Source organism: Aedes albopictus, chromosome 1 (genome assembly GCF_035046485.1).
Source record: "Aedes albopictus strain Foshan chromosome 1, AalbF5, whole genome shotgun sequence".
In the NCBI taxonomy this organism is placed as follows: Eukaryota; Metazoa; Arthropoda; class Insecta; order Diptera; family Culicidae; genus Aedes; species Aedes albopictus.
Window position 1 is genome coordinate 12,590,542 of NC_085136.1, and position 23,802 is coordinate 12,614,343.

Genomic DNA, 23,802 nt, shown 5'->3' on the forward strand with positions numbered 1-23,802 from the left:
TAGTGTTACTGTCAAGAGCTAAACTTCAGGGTCGTCCACTTAAGGTCCCAAAGGTTCATAATAATATATAGTAGTCTTGCAGACTCCAGGTTGGTCCAGTAACCGCGTTTGATTATGCCACGTTATTTGGTATATCAGATATGGCTGCTGTCACGAGTGTAGATCTGAAGTTCCAAGATAGTTTGGATGACCTGGAATATAGTGACTTTAAATGACATTTGGAGCTTTCAAGAGCTTCAAGAGCTCCCAGCAGATTATGTAATGCAATTATTCATGGTGAAAACACATTCAATTATTCTTGTAGATTTGAAGGACTTCATTATTGGACAGTTTGGACGATCCTGAATGTTCCAAAGGTTCATAATAATACCAAGTAGACTTCAGTTGGTCCAATAACCACTGTTAAATATGCAACGTTACTCAGTATAGCAGATATGGCTGCTGTAACGAGTGTAGATCTGAAGTTCTGAACTCCAAGATAGTTTGGCTGACCTGGAATATACCCATAGTGACTCTAAATGATACTTGAGGGGGTTAGAAGCAAAGGGGTGTAAGTGACAAAAACCTACTTTCGAGTAAATGAGGTTTAAAGTTTTTGACCAATTTTTCATCCCATACAAAATGTACGGCGCTTCAAAATCAACTTTCTCTGATTTATTGTAATTTTTCCAATCATCGTAGAAACAATCTTAAAAAAGTTCCTGAAAGCTTGAAATCTGAAGAATTTTATGATATGCTCAACTCAAAATCGACAAAATGGTCACTTACACCCCTTTGATTCTGGGCCCCTCATTTGATCTTTCATGAGCTTTACGGACCCCAGCAGCTTATGCAATGCTATTTTTATAGCAAAAATACATACAATTATTCTTGTAGATTTAAAGGACTTCATTATAGGACAGTTTGGACGACCCTGAATGTTCCAAAGATTCATAATAACACCAAGTAGACTTCAGATTGGTCCAATAACCACGATTAAATATGCAACGTTACTCAGTATAGCAAATATGGCTGCTGTTACGAATGTAGACCTGAAGTTCTGAACTACAAGGTTGTTTGGTTGACCTGGGATATACCTACAGTAACTCTAAAGGACATTTGAGATTTCAAGAGCTTCACGGATCCCGGTAGATTATGTAATGCTATTATTTATGACGAAAATCCCTAAAATTATTCTTGTAGATTTGAAGGACTAGTTTGGAACTAGTCTACTAGAACTACTACAGGACAGTTTGGAACATCTAGAACATCCCAGAATCTGAAACACCATTTGATATTCTTGACGAAGGTTAAATGAATTCATATGAACGTAACCCATATCCAAATTCATCTTTTCGAGCAACTGGTATGCTAATTATTTCGTTTCTCCAAACTTTATGGTGTTGAGGATGTTCTAGATTGTCTATAAATTCTCAAATACAAATATTCCCATTTTTCTTCAATAAAGGACTCAATTTTCAAGAAATTTGCCGAAGACAGTATTCTGTTTTATTGAATGTATGAATTTATACAGCCATTTCTATGTTAGGGTCATATATGACTCCTCCGGCTCCAAAGAGTTAAACCTTCTGGAACGCCTCAACAACATCCTGAAACTCCTTGAAAACCCCTGAAACGGCTCTGAATCCCCTTGAGAACTCCTTAATCCTCGAGCGATCGCGCTGTTGTATTTTGTACAAGACGTTGACAAAATCTCGCTTTTTGTACTCAGCATTACCGTGGTGCTGACGCAGGTAGTCAATCGCGCGAGTTACGGAAGGTTAAATACTCCTGAAACTGCCCGAAGCACGGAACACTCATTAAACTCCTTGAAACCTCCTGGAATGCCCCTGAATTCCCCTGGAATACACATGAAACCCCTTAAAACATCCCTGAAGCGCTCATTGAATTCCCTCAAACCCCTTGCAAACCCCCTGAGTCCATCCAGGAACTGGAACGCCCCTTCAATACCCTAAGACCCCTCAAACCAAGTCATCCCTGGAATCCTCAAAAATCGCCTGAAACGCTACTGGAACTCTTCTGAAAGCGCCTTAAACCGCTTGATACGTCCTTGACTCTTCTGAAACTCCCTGGGATCCCCTGAAGCACTTTTGGAACGCCGTGGAACCTCCGAAATATCAGAGAACACTTTTGAACTCCTTGAAAATTCTTAAAATACCCCTATAACGCCCTTTAAACTCCTTGAAAATACTGAAATCCCCTGGTATATCATTGAAACCCTCTGGAACATCCCTGCAACCCCTGGAAAGCAACTGAAATTATATGAAACGCCCGTGAAACCTCTTCAAGATCTTTGAAACGCCTTTATAAACCTCTGCGCCTAAAATCCTTTGGTACGTCGTTGATTCTACTGAAGCACCATGAGGTCCCCTGGATCACCTTTGGAATGTCCTGTAATCTCCGAAACATCATGGAAACCCCTTAAAATACCAATAGAAACTCCTTCAAAACTCTTGGATCGCTTTTGAAATCCCCTGGTACATTCTTGAAACCCTCGGGAACATCCATGAAACCATTGGAAATCCACCGAAATCACCCCTGGAACGCCTTTGAAACCTCTTAAAAACCCCTGGAGGAGAGTTCCGAAGGGATCCAGGGAAAACATCCCTGGAATGTCCTCAATAAACCCAAAGGATTCCCCTGAAACGCCGCCAGAACTCTCTTGCAAGCGCTTAAAACCCTGTGGTACGTCCTTGACTCTTCTGAAACTCCATGGAATTCCCTGGAGCATTCTGGAGCGCCCTGGAACCTCCAAAACACCCTGGAAACCCCCTAGAACGCCCTTGAAACTCTTTGAACTCTTGAAACCCTCCGAAATCCTCTGGTACATCCTTGAAACCTTCTGGAACATCTCTCAAACCTCTGGAAAGCCATTGGGTCTACCCCGTTTGGCATAATGCCATTTGGCTCAATGCCGTTTGGCATAAAGTCATTTGGCATAATAGTCATTTGGCATAACAGTCGTTTGGCATAACAGCTGTTTGGCATAATGTGCATTTGGCATAATTCTGAATTTAAGACAAATGAAGTTTAATATGGCTAACCGAAGTAATTCACTCTCATTCTACTGTTGTAGATATTTTCACACATGAAAATGATGAATGCCACTTCACTTATTGTTATGGTAAACGACTTTATGCCAAATGGCATTATGCCAAACGGGGTAGACCCATCAGTAGATTTTCTCCAGAGGCACGTTCCCCTCCATTTGGGAATTTTGTGCCATCATTATCTTTGACAAATTTTATTCAGAGATACTTCTGGGGGTTTTTCAGGGCATTTCAGGGGGCTTCAGGAAGGTACCAGGGCTTTTCAAGGAATAGTGTGTTCCAGGACGTTACAGGGGGTTTCAGGAGTGTCCCAGGGGTCAAAGATAATGGCACAATTTTCCCAAATGGAGGAGAACGTGCCTCTGGAGCCAATCTACTGATAGTTGAAGAACCGTCATCATAGGCACATGTCTCTTAATATGTTTTTACTGATTCCTCTTCCGCAGATCAAAACCAAACTTCAGATGGAGATCGAGTGCAAGGCGACGGAAATCGAACACCTGCAGATGAAGCTGAACGAAACGGCATCGCTGTCGTCGGCCGACAACGATACCATGGAGGACAACCAGGACGCCATGTTCGAAGGCTGGCTGAGTGTACCGAACAAGCAGAACATCAAGCGGTACGGCTGGAAGAAGCAGTTCGTGGTGGTTTCGCCCAAGCGGATCATCTTCTACAGCTCCGAGGTGGACAAGCAGAACACCAGTGATCCGTTGCTTATCATCGACTTAAGGTTCGTTTTGGATGAATTCTTCAGCGCTAGAGAAAATCGGTGAATTTATGAATATCTAATATTTACAGCAAAGTGTTCCACGTGAGACCGGTCACGCAAGGGGATGTCATCCGGGCGGATCCCAAAGAAATTCCACGAATATTCCAGCTATTGTATGCCGGAGAAGGAGAAGCTAGGAGACCCGACGAACAGCAGCTGTTAGATGTCAGTTCATCGAAGGCGGACGAACGGCCACTGACGTTGCAGTACAAAGGTGTGTGCCAACCATTGACGAATGCATAAATCCTCTGCATATCATTCCGATTCATGTCTCTCTTATGCTTGTCCATGTTGATAATAACAATCGCCTTGTTCCCTCTTTCCAGGTCACGAATTTCTGCAGATTAGTTACCATATACCAACCACGTGTGACCTACCGTCTTGCCAGAAAGCCCTTTGGCATGTGTTTAAGTCTTTACCTGCCTACGAATGCAAAAGGTAACACTAATCCCTTAGTCGGATATCGTTTGCACCGATCTAATCACCCATTGTTCCAATTTTCGTTCCCAGATGCCGCTTCAAGCTGCACAAAGAGCACGTGGACAACAATAATCCGCTGGCGCCGTGTAAGCTGCATCATGACCCCAACCATGCCCGGGAGATGCTTCTGCTGGCGACCTCCAATGAGGACCAGGCCCGGTGGGTGAGCCGACTGTCCAAGCGTATCCAGAAGAGTGGATACAAGGCCAACTCGACGAACAACCTGCAGCAGGGCGGCAGCACCGGTAGCAGTAGCAGTGGCAACGGGGATGGTAGCAAAATTAGTCCAAGGTGAGTGATTTAACTGCGCGAGGGGGTTGGGAATTTATGGGACCACCCACCATATTCGTACATGTTTAACCAACCATTGTAACATGCAACGGTTCTTGTGATGGGTTTCAAGGTTAAGGTTTCAGAATTGAGGGTGGCCACTCAAAACTTCAATAAATACGCGTATTGCGACTGCTACCTGCAGTCTTCCTCAGTGCTATGAAACACCAGAAGACATTGTAGAACATTGTAGAACATTGTTTTGACATTCTAGGGCAAACTATCCTGGATTTCAGACCTTGACATCTACAGCCGTTACAGAAGTTGTGTTCACTATATTTCGATCCATACACACCTAGGGTCAGCCCGATCAGCCAAACTGTCCTGGAGTTAAGAACTCCAGGCCTACATCTGTTAGAGTTGTCCTTTTTGATACAATAAGTTGCGTTGCATGTTTGCTGAGTTTTTTAGCAGACCATTAGACATTGTTTTACATTTGTGGGACATTCCGTGTCGTCCAAACTGCCCTGGAGTTTGGTTCTTGATATCTACAGCCGTTACGGTTCACAATAAAAATATTACATAACCTTCTATAAGCTATGTCCCCTTGCAATTCATATTAGCTGACATACCGTGGAGTTCAGAACTTCAGGTCTATGCTTTGGTGACAGTTGCCATTTCTTCTTACATTACACTGGGTTTGAACTTACGATCCGGAGATTGATCAATTCTATCTGCTTCTGATTCTGTTGCTCCTGATTCAAGATGCTTCAGCTGTTCCGGTGGCGTGCGTTGATTTATCGCCAATATAAATAATGATTGGATAACAGCTTCAGTTTCAAAAAAATATCAAGAGATATTTCATTGTAGTATAGCATTACCATTCCTTCTTTTATTTGTGGAATGTGATTCTCTCTTCCCTCTTTCAAACAATCTTATGATCCACCAAAGCATCACCTACTCTTATTATCAGATGCACAAATTTGTAAACAGAAGCATAGGCTCTGTAAAAGAAAGACAATATGTGTTGCCAAATGCATAACATATCTTCCAACCTCTTTGCTCTTAGAATTTCAAAAGCAGTTAAAAAGCATTTCAATTGCTTCCCAGTGAAAACACCTCAAGCAGTTGAAATGCTAATTAACAGCCAAAAGCTTTTAAGCAGCACAGATTATGCTAACTCAAGGCAGTTACGCATTCGAACTGCTTATGCAGGGCAGCTAGCAGTTCAAATGCATAACACTGGCTGCTGTACGGCTTATTCAAATGCATAATGGTTACCTGGAAAGCTAGACCATCTCACACACTCTCACATTGTGTTCCAAGGTTGTGGGCATGATAGAATACATGGCAAACTATGTTAGCTGGAAAAGTATTACTACTGTGCACTGTTAGCTGAGAACTAAAAAAACTTGTTGAGCTAAGGTGGTACCTTTGTATAAAAGTGTAAGAGTGTATTGGTGCGAGTATGAAGATTTACACACACTACCATAAATGCTTCCACCTTAATCCGTGGTGGCGCTGCTAACAGTGACTCCCGATTTTGAGCAGTGCTGCAAGTCTTCTTGATAAAGTAGTCTTCATTAAAAGATTCTACGGGAGTTATTCTCGGGATTTCTTCAAGAGTTTTTCAAGAATTTTTGCAGTAATTCTTCCAGGGATTTATTCCACCGGGTTTCTCCTCTGCATTGCTCCCAGAGTCCTTCGCAGAATTTCTTCCGAAATTTCTCCTGTATTTTTTTTTCAAGGTATTTCCGTGAGCTCTCTATATAGTTTCTTCCTGAGAAGTTTTTCTCTGGATATTTTTTAAATGTTCTTGCGAGATTTCTCCTGAAGTTTCTCGCAAATGGAATTCTTGTAGGAATCTCAGAAGGAACTCCTGGAGAAAAATATGAAAATATTTCTGGTCCTGAAGTAATTCCTGAAAAAAATACTGGGGAAAACCAAGATGAACTTCCTGGATGAATGCCTTAAGGAATTCCTGAAAGAATTCATGAAAAAAAAATCCTGGAGGAATCTCTAAAGGATCTTCTACAGTTGTTCTCGAATTAACTACTGAAGGAACTCCTGATTTTCATTCCTAGAGAACGTCTGAATCAGTTCTCTCTAGAATTTCCTCGAGTAATCATTGAAAAACATCGTGAAATAGTCCCTGATGGAATTCCTGAAGCAATCCCGAATTGTCGGGAATTCTGGGTGTACATCTCTAAGATGGCTCCCAAAGTACTTACAGGGATTTTTCCATACGTATTTCTTGGAATACTTCCTGAGATAAGTGATATAAATAAAAATGAGTATTTACACAAGGCTAACCTAACTTGAGCAAAGTAAACTGTTTGACCATTTACTCAAATCCGTATGAAGTACAACTTTATACTTTACTCAGAGTAAGTTAGAATTTCGAACATAGTATTTGCTTTGTCAAAACTTCTGCTTACATTTCTAGTTCCGGGTCACATGAATGAAAAATCAATAAATTTAGTATGAGTAGGTGAGGATGATAGGACGAATATCCGGATTCAGCTAAAAGTAGGGAGAATTCGGAACAATCTGTAGCTGTGAAACTATGTTAGTGATTCCTCCTGAGATTTATTTTACGACTTCCTATGAATTACTCCACGAGTCCCTCCAGGGAAGCAGTTCAAGAGCTGTACCTGGGATTCCTATAGAATTTGTTCCTCGGTTTCCTCCAGGAGTTGTTCCTGCGATTTTTCTATAGTTTTTTTTTTATCTGTATTAACGAGATTTTTAGCCCTACACACCAAATTTTTCGAAACGCTTCCAGCACAAAAAAAAATCAACAAAATAAATTGCTGAATTTCAGCAAAATTTTTGCTAATTTTCAGCACAATGTTGCTGATCAACTGTCAAAATTGCTGGATAGTTAAGCAACTTGAAAAATAATTGCTGATATTCAGTAAATTCGCATTGCTGAAAGAAATCAGCACAAAAAAAATCAGCAAAGTTTGCTGAATACCAGTAAACAAAATTTGCAGTGTAGGCTAGTTCATCTTGGGACCCACGCTTTACTTCATGAGATCAGGGTTGTTAATAGTCATCGAAACTGAAGAAAAAACAACGAAGGCGACGGGTAATAAAAAGTTTGCGTCACTGACGCACCAGCTCTTGAATATTTTTGTTCAAACACCGTCAGTCAGTTTGCTAGTCGCGACGAAAAAGTTTTGCTGTTTCTCTTTATAGGCATTTTCGTTAAGTTGCATAGCATTGATGCATGCAATGGGCAGTCGAACGAACAATCAGTCTCACGCGAGTGACTGATCATAAAAAAAATGGAAAAAAGAAACACGCGTTCATTCGGAATCGAACCATAAACCTTCGAATTGGCACATACCAATAGAGTCAATTCAACAGCCCGATTGGGTCGAGGTGAAATCATCAACAAGAAGCTTTACTGGTTCGTCTTTCGTCTGCAGTCGGATACCATGTGACGATTACATGTTTGGATTTCGCTCTTTGCAAAAAGAGACAAAAGAACGAAAACTATAGCTCCTTCTCTTATTTTTGGTTCAATCTCTTATTTGATGATGACTTTTTTTTGTTTTTCGTCACTGGTCGGGGACGAAACAGATGGTTACCAACCCTGCATGTGATTTTCCAGATCCATCCAAAAGTTGTTCCTGGGATCTCTTCCAGACACGACTACGTCTATTGGGTCCTTCCAGCAGCAGTTTATTCTGGGATTGCTTCAAGAGTTCGTCCTGGGATTGTAGCAGTTGCTTCTGGAATTCTCCAGGAGTTCTTCCTCCAGAAATTCTTTCTGAGATTCATCTACGAGTTCATTCTGACATTTCTATAAGGGTTCCTCCTGGGATTCCTCCTGGGATTCGTCCGAGAGTTCCTCCTGGGACTCCTCCTGGAGTTCCTCTTAAGATTCCTTCAGGAGTTCTTCCTAGAATTCCTCCAGGAGTTCCTCCTGAAATTCTTCCTGAGGTTCCTCAGGAGTTCCTCCTGTGTTTCCTCCAGAAGTTACACCAGGGATTCCTCCAGAAGTTCCTCTTGGAATTCCTCCAGGACTTACTTACCTTACCGGTCAGGCTAAGGCCGGGGTGGCCTCTGCTGTACATAGTAGCCGCCTCCATTCCACTCGGTCCATGGCTGTTTGTCTCCAGTTCCGCACTCTGCGTAGGGTCCGCAGATCGTCCTCCACTTGGTCGACCCACCTAGCTCGCTGCGCTCCACGTCTTCTTGTACCGGTCGGATGACTCTCGAGAACCATTTTAGTCGGGTTGCTATCCGACATCCTGATGACGTGACCCGCCCACCGTAGCCTCCCGATTTTCGCGGTATGGACGATGGTTGGTTCTCTCAGCAGCTGATGCAGCTCGTGGTTCATTCGCCTTCTCCAAGTCCCGTCTTCCATCTGCACTCCGCCGTAGATGGTACGCAACACCTTCCGTTCGAAAACTCCAAGGGCGCGTTGGTCCTCTGCACGTAGGGTCCATGTTTCGTGCCCATAGAGGACGACCGGTCTAATCAACGTTTTGTAGATGGTTAACTTCGTGTTACGGCGAACTTTATTCGATCGTAGAGTTCTGCGGAGTCCAAAGTAGGCACGATTTCCTGCCACAATGCGCCTCTGAATTTCTCTGCCGGTGTCGTTGTCGTCGGTCACCAGTGAGCCCAAGTACACGAATTCTTCAACCGCCTCGATTTCATCACCGTCGATATGAATTCGGGGTGGCGGGCGCGGTGATTCCTCCCTGGAGCCCTTTGCCATCATGTACTTTGTCTTCGACACATTAATGACTAATCCGATCCGCCTGGCTTCACTCTTTAGTCGGATGTACGTTTCCGCCATCGTCTCAAATTTACGAGCAATAATATCAATATCATCGGCGAAACCAAGCAGCTGAACGGACTTCGTGAAAATCGTCCCACTCGTGTTTATCCCCGCTCTTCTTATTACACCCTCCAAAGCAATGTTGAACAGCAAGCACGAAAGACCATCACCTTGCCGTAACCCTCTGCGAGATTCGAAGGGACTCGAGAGTGTCCCTGATACTCGAACTACGCACATCACTCGATCCATCGTCGCCTTGATCAACCGTATCAGTTTATCCGGGAATCCGTATTCGTGCATAATCTGCCATAGCTGTTCTCGATCGATTGTATCATACGCCGATTTGAAATCGATGAACAAGTGATGTGTGGGCACGTTGTATTCGCGGCATTTCTGCAACACCTGGCGGATGGCGAACATCTGGTCCGTTGTAGCGCGTTCACCCATGAATCCAGCCTGATATTGCCCCACGAACTCTCTTGCAATCGGTGATAGACGGCGGCATAAAATTTGAGAGAGTATCTTGTAGGCAGCGCTCAGTAGTGTGATCGCGCGGTAATTCCCGCAATCCAACTTGTCGCCCTTTTTGTAGATGGGACACACGATACCTTCCATCCATTCCTCCGGTAATACTTCCTCCTCCCAAATCTTGGTAATGACCCAGTGTAGTGCTCTCACCAGTGCTTCTCCACCGTATTTTAGAAGCTCGCTTGGTAGTTGATCTGCTCCAGCGGCTTTGTTGTTTTTCAACCGGCCAACCTCCTCCTCAATCTCTTGAAGGTCAGGGGCCGGGAGTCTTTCGTCCTGTGCACATACTCCTAGATCTGTTACCACGCCACCTCCGGTACTTGCAATGTCGCCATTGAGGTGCTCATCGTAATGCTGCCGCCACCTCTCGACCACCTCACGCTCGCTCGTGAGAATATTCCCGTGATTATCTCGGCACATGTCGGCTTGTGGCACAAAACCTCTGCGCGAGCGGTTCAGCTTCTCGTAGAACTTTCGTGTGTCCTTAGCGCGGTACAGCTCTTCCATCGCTTCGCGATCTCGTTCTTCCTGCTGGCGCTTCTTCATCCGGAAGACTGAGTTCTGCCTGTTCCGCGCCTGTTTGTAACGTGCCTCATTCGCTCTCGTACGGTGTTGCAGCATTCTCGCCCATGCTGCATTCTTCTCGTTTTTCAACTGTTCACATTCGCCGTCGTACCAGTCGTTTCTGTGATTGGGAGTCGCGAAGCCTAGTGCTGTAGCCGAGGTACTACCTATGGCGGATCGGATGTCCCTCCAGCCATCTTCAAGTGTAGCTGCGCCAAGCTGCTCTTCCGTTGGTAGGGCCACTGCTAACTGCTGCGCGTAGTCTTGAGCCACTTCTACGTTACGCAGCTGCTCGATGTTGAGTCGCGGCGTTCGACTTCGACGCGTGGTGATAACTGTCGAAAGTTTTGAGCGCATGCATACAGCGACTAAGTAGTGATCCGAATCTATATTCGCACTGCGGTATGTGCGAACATTGGTTATATCCGAGAAGAATTTACCGTCGATTAGAACGTGGTCGATTTGGTTTTCTGTTTGTTGGTCGGGTGATCTCCAGGTGGCTTTGTGGATATCTTTGCGGGGGAAGAAGGTGCTTCGGACTACCATACCACGGGAGGCTGCAAAGTTTACGCATCGCTGGCCGTTATCATTCGATACGGCGTGCAGGCTGTTTCGCCCGATTACCGGTCTGTACATTTCCTCCCTTCCTACCTGCGCGTTCATGTCGCCGACAACGATTTTCACGTCACGCGGCGAGCAACCATCGTATGTTTGCTCTAACTGCGCGTAGAACGCTTCTTTCTCGTCATCGGGTCTCCCTTCGTGTGGGCAGTGGACGTTGATGATGCTGTAGTTGAAGAAACGGCCCTTAACTCTCAACATGCACATCCTTGCGTTGATCGGCTGCCACCCGATCACACGTTGTCGCATCTTTCCCAACACTATAAATCCTGTTCCCAGTTCATTGGTGGTGCCACAGCTTTGGTAGAAGGTAGCCGCTCGATTCCCGCTTTTCCACACTTTCTGTCCAGTCCAACAAAGTTCCTGCAACGCCACGATGTCGAAGTTGCGGGGATGTAGTTCGTCGTAGATTATCCTGTCACATCCTGCGAAACCTAGTGACTTGCAATTCCATGTTCCAAGTTTCCAATCGTAGTCCTTATTTCGTCGCGTGGGTCTTTGCCGATTGTATCGAGTCGTATTTTCTCCTATGTTATTCGCAATGGGGATTTTTACGGGTGGCTTATTGGGCCTACGCCAACACTCCTGTCTCGCCGGAGGGCCATCGTGCCAGTTCTGTTTAACGTCCCAACCAACACTGGGACGACCACGCTGATGGGGCTACCACCTTGGATCTAGCTGGGCGTGGTGCAGCGTTTCTTACTCAGCCGCTGGATGCCAGAACAGACGCTGTTTGAGCCGCACCTCCTTGGTGAACAGACACTCGGATCGTACCTCCTCAATCTAGCTGAAGTCAGAAGGACAACAGTGCCCAGGCTGCACTACCAGCTAAGCACACAACTCTTAGCTGGCGGTCTTTGTCATCGCTTGACCCGTGGAAGCATGAGGTAGGACGCAATTCCTCCAGGAGGTCCTTCTGAAATTCCCTCAGGAGTTATTCCTGGGGTTCCTCTTGGGATTCCTTCAAGGGTTCTTTTTGGGATTCCTCCAGGAGTTCCGACTGGGATTCTTCTAGAATTTTCTACTGGGATTCTTACAGGATTTCCTACTGCAAGCCCTCGTGGGGTTCCTCCAGGAGAGCAGTTTGATACCCATATTTTGGGGTGTATTATACGCAAAAAAAACTTTCAATGGCCATACATATTTATCGGCTTGACTTTGAAAATGATAAAGTTCAATACCAATATACACTACCCGTCATAAGTACGGACTCACAAAAAGTATTGCAACAATATTGCATCACCCTGACTCACCTCGATATCTCTAAAACCATAACTCCTACAAAAATGCCGCCTTCAGAATGCTTTTGGTCTTCTGAATAACTTTCCTGAAGACAGCATCTTTGTAAGTCCTCAGGTTTTGGAGATATCGAGGTGAGTCAGGGTGATGCAATATTGTTGCAATACTTTTTGTGAGTCCGTACTTATGACAGGTAGTGTAGGCAAGTCTAAGGTCATGTACATTTCATAGAAATGGACACTAGGGTTATCAGAGCTGCCCTAAAAGTTGTAATAGCACTAGAAGCAATATACAGTGATCATAATTCGACGTTTATGTAACTTGTAAATGTGTTCACTTTCAACTGAGCATGGTCCGTAGGTGACTTAAGCTTTTGTGAGCATTTACTCAGGTTTCTCAATTTCATTCATATGGATAACGATGGTCGGAAAGTAAATGCTCATATTTTTAGTTTTGTCATACCAACCTGAGTAAAAACACAAAATATTGGCAACAAAATGTTAGGAAAATTCCAGGAATCAATATGAAAACGTTTAAAGAAAAAGCCGGAAAACTCTGAAAGAAATCTTTGGAAAAACTTCTGCAAACATCTCACAAACATCCTGGAAAAACTGTAGAAGATCCATTTTGAAAAACTGCTAAAAGAAATTCCAGAATAAAGTTTGGTTTCAATACATTTCGAAAGGGTTTCCAACAGCAGGGGTTTTCACACCTTTTGGCTGACTTTTTGGAAATAATTTCCTCGTGGTGCACCAGTTCATTATTGTCAAAGAACGCAACAGAAGAAGACGATTCTGCCCTTGTGGAAGCTTAAGCACAAATGGCACTTAAAATATTTTCGCCCTGAACATATTTCCTGGATTTTTTTTAACAAGAAGCGTTTTCCCAATACTAAAATTGGATTTATGGAGAGATCTGTGACAAAGTCCATAATCTTTGAAAGCTGTTTTTTTCAGAATCAGAAGTGCTCTTCGTACAGCTCAGTATATTCCAGCTGATCTCAAAACATCTTTTCTGCTTAGTGACATTAATCAGCTTTATTGTGAATTTTGAACTCCTCCATGTTTATGGGGGTGTTAGGAAACATGATAAAGAAAAGTGCTACTGAGAGATATTGTGGAAAATTCGAACTTCAGTAGAAATCCCCCAAAGAATACCAAAGAACCAGAATAAATTTCTGGAGGAATTCCAGAACAAATCCCACAAGGAACTCCAAGAGAAATTCCTAAAAAAGTCCATGAAGAAACTCTGAAGGAAATCCTTTCGGAATTCCTAGATGAATTGGGGTTTTAAATTAAGAAAAATGTAGTGGTTTTTTGATTTTATACGAAAGAGCACATTTTTCTGAACTACTATGATTTTTTCAGATTTTTAGAACTTCGTTTTGGTACCTAAAATCGATTTCGAAGAGATTTTTAGAAATCACCTTCTGACAGCTGGCCAACTGCTTGACAGCTCCACCCAGTACAAAATGCGACGAGGGGTGATTCGACAAATCGCTCCCATACAAACTTCAAACTGATTTTTAAATAGGTTCCCGGACACCAACATTCATGAAAATTTGGATTTCGACTCAGTTTTTCATGCAGATTCAGACTATGGAATTATCTCAACACCGCTAAAGAAGCCAATTGCTGATGAAATTCTTAGAGGAATCGCAAATGGAGAAAAATTTGAAGATATTCCTGGAGGAATTCCATAAAAAAAATCTCGGATTAATCCCATAGAAGTTCCCGGAGGAGTCCTTGAAAAAAACCCTGGAGAAAAGCAAGACGAACTTCCTGGATGAATACCTGAAGGAATTCAAGAAGGAAATTCTAAAGGATCTTTTACAAGAATCCTTGAATCAACTCCAGGTGAAACCCCTGATGGAAATCTTAGAGGAATGTCTGGATGAATTCTTGGAAAAATCCAGGAGTAATTGATCTACAAATTCCTGAAGGATTCCCTAAAGCTCCAGAAGAAACCCCGTGACGGAACGTTTAAAGGAATCCCAGAAGGAACTCGTGAATGAACCTCTGAAGAACTTGCTGGAGGAATCCTTGAAGAAATTTCTTAATTATTTCCTGAAAAAACCAGGAGAAATCCCTAAAGGAGTTCGTAGACATATCCCAGAAGGTGATCCTGGAGAAAATCTTGAAGGAGTTCTTAGCGAAATCCCTGTAGAAGTTCCTGGGAAATCCGTAAAGGAGTTGTTGGAGCAACTTTTGAAGGAATTCCTACCGAAATCTCCCCACCAATTTCAGGAGAAATCTCTAAAGAAATTCCTGGAGGAATCCCCGAAGACTCTCTGAAAGACTTCCGAGAAAAAATTCTGAAGGAGTTCCTGGAGAAATTTCTGAAGGAATTCCTGGAGAAACCTCTGAAGGAGTTTCTAAAAAAATCCACCAATAACAGGAGGAATTTCTGGAAGAGTTCCTGGAAAAATTCTCTAAGAAGTTTCAAGAGAAATTCCTGGAGGAATCCCTGAAAAAGTATTAGGAGAAGTTCTTGAAGGAGTTTCTGTAGCATCAAAAACTTCTAAGAAAAATGCCTAAAGGAATTCATAAAGACTTTCCTAGAGGAATCCCTTGAATTATTTCTGGACAAATCCTGGAGGAATCCCTGAAAGAGTTTGTGAAGAAATCCCTCAAGGAATTCCAGCAAAAATTTCACAAAAAATAAGGAGAAATCCCTGAAGGAATTCCTGGAGGAGTTCATGTAAAAATCCAGGAGTTTCTGAAGATTTCCCTGAATTTAGAAGACATTCCTGGAGGAATCCCCGAAAAATTTCTGAAGGACTTCCTAGAGAAATTTATGAAGGAATTCCTGGAGAAATCTCTGAAGAAGTTCCAGAAAAACATTTCCAGCAATTACAGGAGGATTTTCTCTGAATGATAAATCCTTGAAATCTAGGAGAAACTCCTGGAGAAAGTATTGAAAGAGTTCCTGAAAAATCCCCTAAGAAATTTCAGAAAAATCCCTCAAGGAACTACAGGCGAAATACCTCTATGAATTCCGACTTGTTAGAATCCCAAAATGGCCGCCACAATGGCCGACTTTGGCACCTACTCACGATTTTGAGCGCACAAATCTCTTCGTAGACAAAACTTTAGCGCCGCTGATCTTCTTATTTTAAGCTTATTACAAGTGAGCATACAACATAAAAAGTGCACTGTTGTTTGAAGCTCTCTTCTTGAAATTTGTGCGCCTGAAGTTCTCATGCACTGTTGAAGCGGGATTGCAAGACGTTTTAAAGAATTTCTGAACAAATCGTGGAGAAGCCCCTGAAAGAGTTTGTAAAGAAATCCCACAAGGATTTCCAGGAAAAATCTCAAAAAAAGTTCCTGGAGAAATCTCTGGAGGAGTTCATTTAAAATCCACAAAGGAGTTCCTGGACCTGGAAGATTTCTTGAATTGAGAAGACATTCCTGGAGGAGTTTTTGGAGAAATCATTGATGGAGTTCCTGGAGAAATATCTCCAGCAATTCTACGAGAAACCCTCAAAGAATTCAAGGAAATCCCTGAAAAAACTTCTGGATGAATTCAAGAAGGAATTCCTTGAGGAATCTTTTAATAATCACTGGAGGTGTTCCTGGCGGAATCCCCGAAGCAGTTTATTAAGAAATACCTCAAGAAATTTCAGGAGTTCCTGGAGAAATCCATGGAGGAGTTCCTGGAGAATTTTGTGAAGGAGTTTCTGGAGATATCCCTGAAGCAATATAAGAATAAATTCAAAAAAAAAAATCTGGAGAAATTCAAGCTGAACTTTTGGGAGGAATCCCCGGAAGATGGAGTAATTCATGAAGGAGTTTATGAAGAAATCATGTAAATTGTTCTCTCGACCACTTGGAGCTACATCTAATCATTTTACCACTCTTGGTCTCATTTATTCTACTGAGTGTAGATAGAGTTTTTGAAGTGCCGCGGTGCACTTGTCAAAGCTTTGTGGTGCATAAAGTGCACGGCGGTGTGCGATCTGAAAACCCCTGTCCTACCGGAATCCAACGAGAAACTCTGGACGCAAATCAGGAAAACCCTGAAAGAAATCCCAGGAGGTACTCCTACAGAAACTCCGTGAAAAACTTCTGCATAAATCCTGAGAGGATCTCTGGTGCATATTCCTGGAACAACTCGCATGAATCCCGAAAGGAACACCTCAACCTTAACGAAAGTACACAGACGTGTGTACGATTAAATTATGTTTGTGTCCGAGTGGAACAGTTTCCAGCTCTGATTCCATAAAATACATATGATAGAATACATAATCGCAATTTTGTTCGATTAGAAAGTTACTTTTGCATATGTAGACCTTATGTTCTAAACTCAAGGACAGTTTGGATGACCTAGCATGTCCCAAAAAATGTCTTCATCTTTCTGTTGTATTTTCTATGTTAAAACTCTCGGAATACGTCAACTTCACTTGGAAAAGTTTAGGCTCCAAAGGTTCAATTATTGTTTATGTGCTCAAGTGTCTTAGCGCATGACGGAGCCATGGACAGTTTTCTATTTTTAAATCACTGAATCCCATCAGGTCTATTGGAGTCCCCTTTTTTAATTGTTAATCGAAGCAAGAACAGAGTGGCCACCCTAATTAATTCTCATCCGTATTTCACAACAATCTCACGCATTCAAACCCACCGTGTCCATTTCTCTTCCGTTTTTTCCGTTCGCTGACACAGTCAATCGACACGTTCCAATTACAAGCCGTACGCTGTGAATGTGCAACGGTCAGCTACTCTACCGGCGAACGCTTCGCTAAAACAGCAACAATAGACGGAGGAGATCTTCCATCAGTGTAACTACTACTACTACTACTATTACTACAGCTACTACTACTACTATCAACCAACATCTTCCTATTCTTCAGACAAATTTTAAAACAACACAACAAGAATATGGGCTAGAATGTGTTTAACAGCTGCTGTTAGTGGTATAACAACAACAACAACAACAACCATCCATTTCGTTAAGACAACCAAATGCTCACGACAGATATAACTACCATACACACACACACATACCCATCCGCAACTACTAGCTCAAAACCCCTTCATCAAATGTGAACTAAAATCAAAAATTAGACCCAAAAGTCTGTCATCGTGTGTAAGGATATCCAAAACAGAACAGAAAAGTCGAGCAATATTTGTAGCAAAGAAAAACAGAGAAACGGAAAACACCAATCAACTACTACAGTAGGAATGAAGAACCAGTAGATTAGTAGGAAAAAAGAGGAAAAAGGAACAGTCATGTTTTGTTTTAAGAGTTGAGTCAGTAGTAGAGCACGCGAGCGCATTTATTAAGCAAAAGAATGAAGCATATTAACGCTGATAGGATTTTTTTTAGTACTCGTATACAAAATAACTTTATAACCTGTCGTTTAGTTTACTTAGGCTGGAAGCGGGACTGTCTGGAAAAAAGGTTACTGTTTTACACCGTTGTTGAAGACGTATTTCTGTCTATGCGAGGTAAGTTTTAGAAGATCGGGTCTTTATTTCATACTTCGTCGATGTAAAAATTGTACAAAATTTTATTGAAACTGTTAAACAAAAAGTCAACGCACGTGAATGGGATGTTTTTTTTAATTCTGATTTTGGATTTACTTTATGCCCTACTAGCGTTTTCTGACCGTTTGGATAATCTTCGTGGCCGCGCATTTGTAAGGTTCAAACTTACTCGTTATTCTAAAACAATTATATGTGTTTTCTAATGTGGAATTTCTGCTGATGACATGTGATGTTGGATCTCCTATTCTTCATTACACGAAGAAACCTAATCTCAACATGTTGAGTTTGACAAATATCTGATCATTTTTATCAAGAAGGTTCTTCATTCTGTTGTAATGAATAATCGAAGACCACTTTATCAAGAAGGCTTGGAGCGCTGTACTTTTCCCATGCAAACGTCAAGCGTCGATGACGACAATGCGTCCTGCTAGGCTAAAGTGGTTCCTCTATTTGAAACTATAAGTGTATAGTATGAAATCTCACACACACTGTCATGAATAGTTCCATCTTCATCCGTTGGGAGTGCTGTTAACAGGTTCTCTATTTATTCAGCAGTTATGTGAGTCTTCTTGATAAAGTGCTCTTCGAAAGAATGCGTTTTTACTTGTTGTTTTTGTTCGAGGACTAGCAGAATCTGAACCAGGTTCGGGAACAAAATGAAAATACGTCTTTTCTACTACAAAACTGAACGCAAAAAGAATGATTTTCATTCAAATTCAACATACAAAATAGTACATAAAAGCAACCAGGTTGCAGCGATCGATTTTCACGTCAACGACTAAAATTCAAACCTATGTTGCCATTAGCAACCGCATCGTCATGTTTATCATCGTCATCACGTTGATGTTGCGCTAGGGTGTGCCACCTCCAACTGTTTTGAACTTCATAGAGCATTGTGAATGTTGTTCAACTTTAAATCAATTAGATTTTTTATATTTTTTTTTTCAATTTTTCGATATTCTATCAATTTAAAATACGTCGTTCCAGTACCCGTTTCTAGCTAACAAATTTACTTCATGCCTCTTAACACGGAAACATTCCTGAACGCTATACTTCCCACGTATATTTTTGTGTATAGATTCGCCAACATTTCAAAACACACACACACTGACTGATGTTACGTTTTACAATACCTAGGCTTTTCCATAATGCAACTAATTCTCCGCCTTCATTCGAATATTGTTTTTTCTCCTTCATCGCTGTTGCTTTTCCCACAAAAATAACACAATTCATTACTTTCGAGCGCTCGAAAAAAAAGCGCAAAAGGCGCGACCACTAATTTAGGTGTGGAACAGTTTTTGATTGGTTCGTAAATTATTCTTCGTTATTTTTACCTTAAGAAACAAAAGAAAAAAGCAAAACAGCAAGGCTAAGGTGTAACTGATACAGGCAAATGATGGAAAGAGAAAAAAAGTAGGGCGAAAAACAAATTAGCATTTGTTCTAGTTTCTTCTAGCGATATAAGGTGGTTTTTATACTTAGGAATTAAAACTAGAACAACGGAGTGCAAGAGAAAGCGAGTGACTGAATGAATCAGAATGAAAGAGAGAATGTTTTAACGGCGGAGTTCTAAATTCCCAAAACATGAAACAATAACTTGCTAGTGCGTAATACAATTTATAACAAGTAGTGAACGAAAAAAAGATGAGGAGCATTCGAATGTGCAGCTAATCCTTGTTATTGAACGTAGTAAGATGGGAAACTCAAACTGTATTTTCTTAGCTAGCTAGCATTTACATTTACATCTTTTCTTGTCACACTTATTTAGAAGACGACAAAACACAGTCCGTTGAGAAGTTGTACAATGTGAGAAATTCGTTGAGTCGTATGTATATGCATATAATACTAAGTGGATATTTTTACTAAAGTAACCATTTTATATTGTATAATAGTTGAAACCAATTCCAATACAAAACAAGTGCCTTTAAAATGTAAAACAAAAGAAAACGTAATATAAATACACTAATTTCATGTAACGAAACACAACTAGACAAGCAGAATGAAGCATGGACCATATTTTCATACCAATAATTAACACAATTCGATAATAAAACCCGTAAACTACTACTGTTAGTACGATTATATGGCGCAAGAATCAAACCAACTTTGTGAGCTTTAGATAAATGCATCAACAACATTTGTTTCTTTCAATCAATTGATCGGCTCATCTAATATATATGAAAATGGAAAATGATTTTCTTGTATGAAACTGTTCGTAGTAGTTTGTTGATCTAAAGTATACCGAAATCCGCATTTGTAGCAGAATAGAATTCTGCAATCTTTTGTTACCAAGCATCTGTAACAACGTAGTGATATATGCTTTCACTCGATCTATTGACATCGATTTTATCAATTCAAAGTTCAAATAGAGTTAGAATAAAATTTAAACTATTATGCTGTTGCCTTTATCCAAGTTTCTTATTGGAATTCGAAAACAAATCCACTGGCAATGTTAACATTTGATCACGGTACCTTTGTTTGATAGGAAGCGCATCGGGATGATCGCGATTGTTTGTCTTGAAGCGGATCGGGATGACCAGATATTATCGGAAGCGGGTTGGGATGACCGAGATAGTTTGAAAGTAGTTGTTCGGAATAACCAGATCAAAAAAGACGTCCTTCTCCACTTGACTCAGTGCTGGCCTCAATAAAAATGTATTATACATTGACGATTGGGCGAATGATTGTATGATTCCGTGTATGATAAAGATGCTAGCTCGAAACGGTTATTGAGCACGGTGTATGTTGTTACAAGTTCCAGGACTACTACAATGCGGTTGTCGAAATACAGGTTTGATTTCGTTATTGAGGCTGCGCCGCCATGAGCCTCTGGGTCTGCCTCTGCTGCGATGTCCTGCTGGGTTCCAGTCTAACGCAGGAGATCAACGGCGAGGAACATCCCATCTGCTACTTCTCACAGAAGTTGTCAGCGTCGGAGAGGAAGTACTCGGTCACGGAGCGGGAGTGCCTCGCAGTGATCCGAGCGATCGAGAAGTTTAGAGGCTACGTGGAAGGAATCCGGTTCATTGTCCACTGTGATCATGCAGCACTCAGCTACCTGAAGTCGATGAAGAACCCGACAGCTTTGATGAGCCGGTGGCTGTTGCGTCTAAACGCGTTCGACTTCGAGATCCGCTACAGGAAGGGTTCGATCAACGTTGTTCCAGATGCGCTCTCGAGAACTGTAGCTGAAACAGTCTTCACTGTAGACCAAGTTCTGGATCCGTGGTACAAGAAGCTGGTGGACAGAGTAAAGAGCGAAGGAGATAAGTTCCCGGACTTCCGTATACGTTTTGCTATAGCAAACGACACGCTATTCAAGAACTGCCGTTTCAAGGACGAAGTGGGAGCAGTTTACCACAAGTGGAAGCAAGTCGTTTCGAAAGAAGAGAGGTTCCAGCTAATCCGAAGATTCCACGACGAATCGGCATCAGGGTATCTTGGTTTCTACAAGACCTGGCACAAGCTACAAGCCCACTACTGCCTATGATCGCATAACTGTCCCATATGAATAGGAAACCCAGCAAAGATGGGACTGATATGCGATCATAGGCAGACTACTACGCTACTACTGGCCACAAATGCAACACTGGCGCCCAACTAAAAATCCACTACCGTTTAGCGATTTTTTTGGTTTGTGATCAAAAATTTTTGGTTTTCGTGCTTTTTGGTTATCCGGCCTACGATAACCGATATAATTTTAATTCCTAAGGACTGTTCATTAAAGAAAGTGGACATCTGTTTACCAATAGTTCACAGTTAAAACTAAACAAAAAATTGTGAATTTTTGCTCAGTGTGTAAAAACATTGTTCACTTCGGCAACACATTCAAAGAAAACGAAAAAAGTGAGAAATTTTGAGCGATGGATTGGATTAGCTTAGCGACTAGCAGATAAATTCTGCACAAATAGTGATCCAAAAAGTTGCCGTTTTGAGAATTGTGTACTAGTATCACTTCCGGTACCGCAATTTTTCAACGCTGAGCAGGGGACAGATGTGCTGGATGATGTAGGGGACATCAGAACCGACAAATTTGGAAAAAGTTTTAGGTCTGGCAAGCCAATTGTTCATGCGGCTTAAACAGTACATACTTCGTATTTCACAACAGGAACAATCAACGGTGAAAATAACATAAAGGAATGCATTAAAAACGACTTCTACCCATATATCGAAAACATACGGATCCTCCATTGTTTTGGCCGGATCTGGCATCCGCTCATTACGTTTCTTCTACACTAGAGATGCTCAAGACGAAAAAAGTCGATTTTGTCGAAAAATGGCAAAATCCTCAAAACTTCCCTGAACTGCGTCCTGTGAAAAGATACTGGACAATAATAAGGCGGCATCTCAAGAAAGATGGAAGAGAAGCAAGCTCTGTAGATTGCTTCAAGCAAATCTGGTCTGCGGCACAACGAAATGTTACGGAGAAAGTTGTGCAGAATCTAATGGGAGGTATCAAGAGGAAAGTCCAAGCGTTCTTCAGAAATGCGAAGTAAATGTTCAAACTCACGTGAATTCGGCCACATGTATGTTGATTGTATTAAATAAAAAATAAACTTATGAATTTGTTCGAAAATAAATATTTTCTATTAAAAAACAGGTGTCCACTTTCTTTAATGAACAGTCCTTAGACCAAAACAAGCTATGAATGCCGCAACAGATGCTGCGAACTAAAAGGTGAACTGCCAAACAAAATACAATTCTAGGATGACTGATGGAGAAAGAACAATTATGAAACCTCCCCAACTAACAATCACTCATTTAACAGGCACTATTATGACGAATTAGTTCAGCATAATGTTGAATAACATTTGAATTATTTTCACGTACAACGTATGTTCGGGTTTTGTTCACACAAATTTGGAGAAATTATAAAGCATCATGTTGTGCACCAACTTAATTTTTTGTTGTTCAAAGCGTTTTACAAATGCACAGGAAAGTCGTTATTCAGCTTTGGCAAAAATGTCTGAAAATAAATAAAATGCAAAAATGTTGAACTCTCACGAGAGTGATTATTTGCTCTCATGTAGGGAACACTTATCATGAAATAAGAATTACATATAAAATTACCTAAATCCGGATTAGAACTCGAGACCTGTCGATTGCCAGCCGCATGCCTTCCTATCTGCGCCATCCTAGTGATGGTGAGATGCAGCACCTAAAGCAAAACATAATCTTCCCGTGACCCAATAATGATCAGTATTTTCATCGCACGGTGAGAAAACTTGAATCGAATGCGGCCAAAAAGTGTTGGTCCTTATTGAAGATATTGTTTTCAGACGAACTAATTGCGGTATGAATATGTTTTTATTTTTATTATTAACTATCGATCTTTAAAAATGTATGACAATATGTGGTGCGGTATGGTCTTGGACATGGTGCAATCACAGCATCTGTTCAGGTAATCTACTCATGCTCAGTCGAAGATCCGTTAAGCATTTTTTTTATTTATGCTTTTGTCATGGAATCTTGATATTATGTTCAATAAATAGTGCATAAGGATGTTTAGGGATACTTGAAATGTGTCGATTTCTGAATGCTGTTTGGTTATCTAGGTGACTGTGGGAACAATATTCAGTAAACACGACAGCACTGAAATGTCAAATGCATCGATCCAAGCGTCTCGTATAATCAAACTGCTGCGGAAGATAAAAAATATAATAATCAAAGTACAAGATATCTTGTTACAGATTGCCTCTTCTTTTCGTTGATTACGTCTCTTGACACTCAATGTTAAACTACATAATACTATTCTGTTTTATTTTATGTGATTCGTTTAAAATTTTATTTCTTCAATAACTTGGTTGTCTAAACAGTTTAAGCCATGATTTATCCCATAATCCGAACAAAGTTCCGAGTCAAACTATGACGGGCTGAAGGCGTTTATTTGACAAGTGAAAAGCACATTGTTCAGGAGCATATGCTTTTCGATACATCAGCTTAATAAGATGCAGACAAATGTTTTGTTAAACTCTTTTGTTAAGGAATCAA

General features: G+C 41.4%; 1 protein-coding gene across 1 annotated transcript in view; it reads left to right on the top strand.

Moving 5' to 3' along the window:
* The window catches only part of LOC109431113 (rho-associated protein kinase 1), a 38,531-nt gene extending 18,511 nt beyond the window's left edge, over window positions 1–20,020 (top strand). Inside the window, exons 7-11 of the mRNA XM_029862434.2 lie at window positions 3,497–3,783; window positions 3,852–4,036; window positions 4,149–4,260; window positions 4,333–4,593; window positions 16,987–20,020. Of these exons, the coding sequence (XP_029718294.2) occupies window positions 3,497–3,783; window positions 3,852–4,036; window positions 4,149–4,260; window positions 4,333–4,593; window positions 16,987–17,080 (939 nt within the window). The 3' untranslated portion in view covers window positions 17,081–20,020. The remainder of the gene's footprint in view (window positions 1–3,496; window positions 3,784–3,851; window positions 4,037–4,148; window positions 4,261–4,332; window positions 4,594–16,986) is intronic.
* The last annotated feature ends 3,782 nt before the right edge of the window (window positions 20,021–23,802 follow it).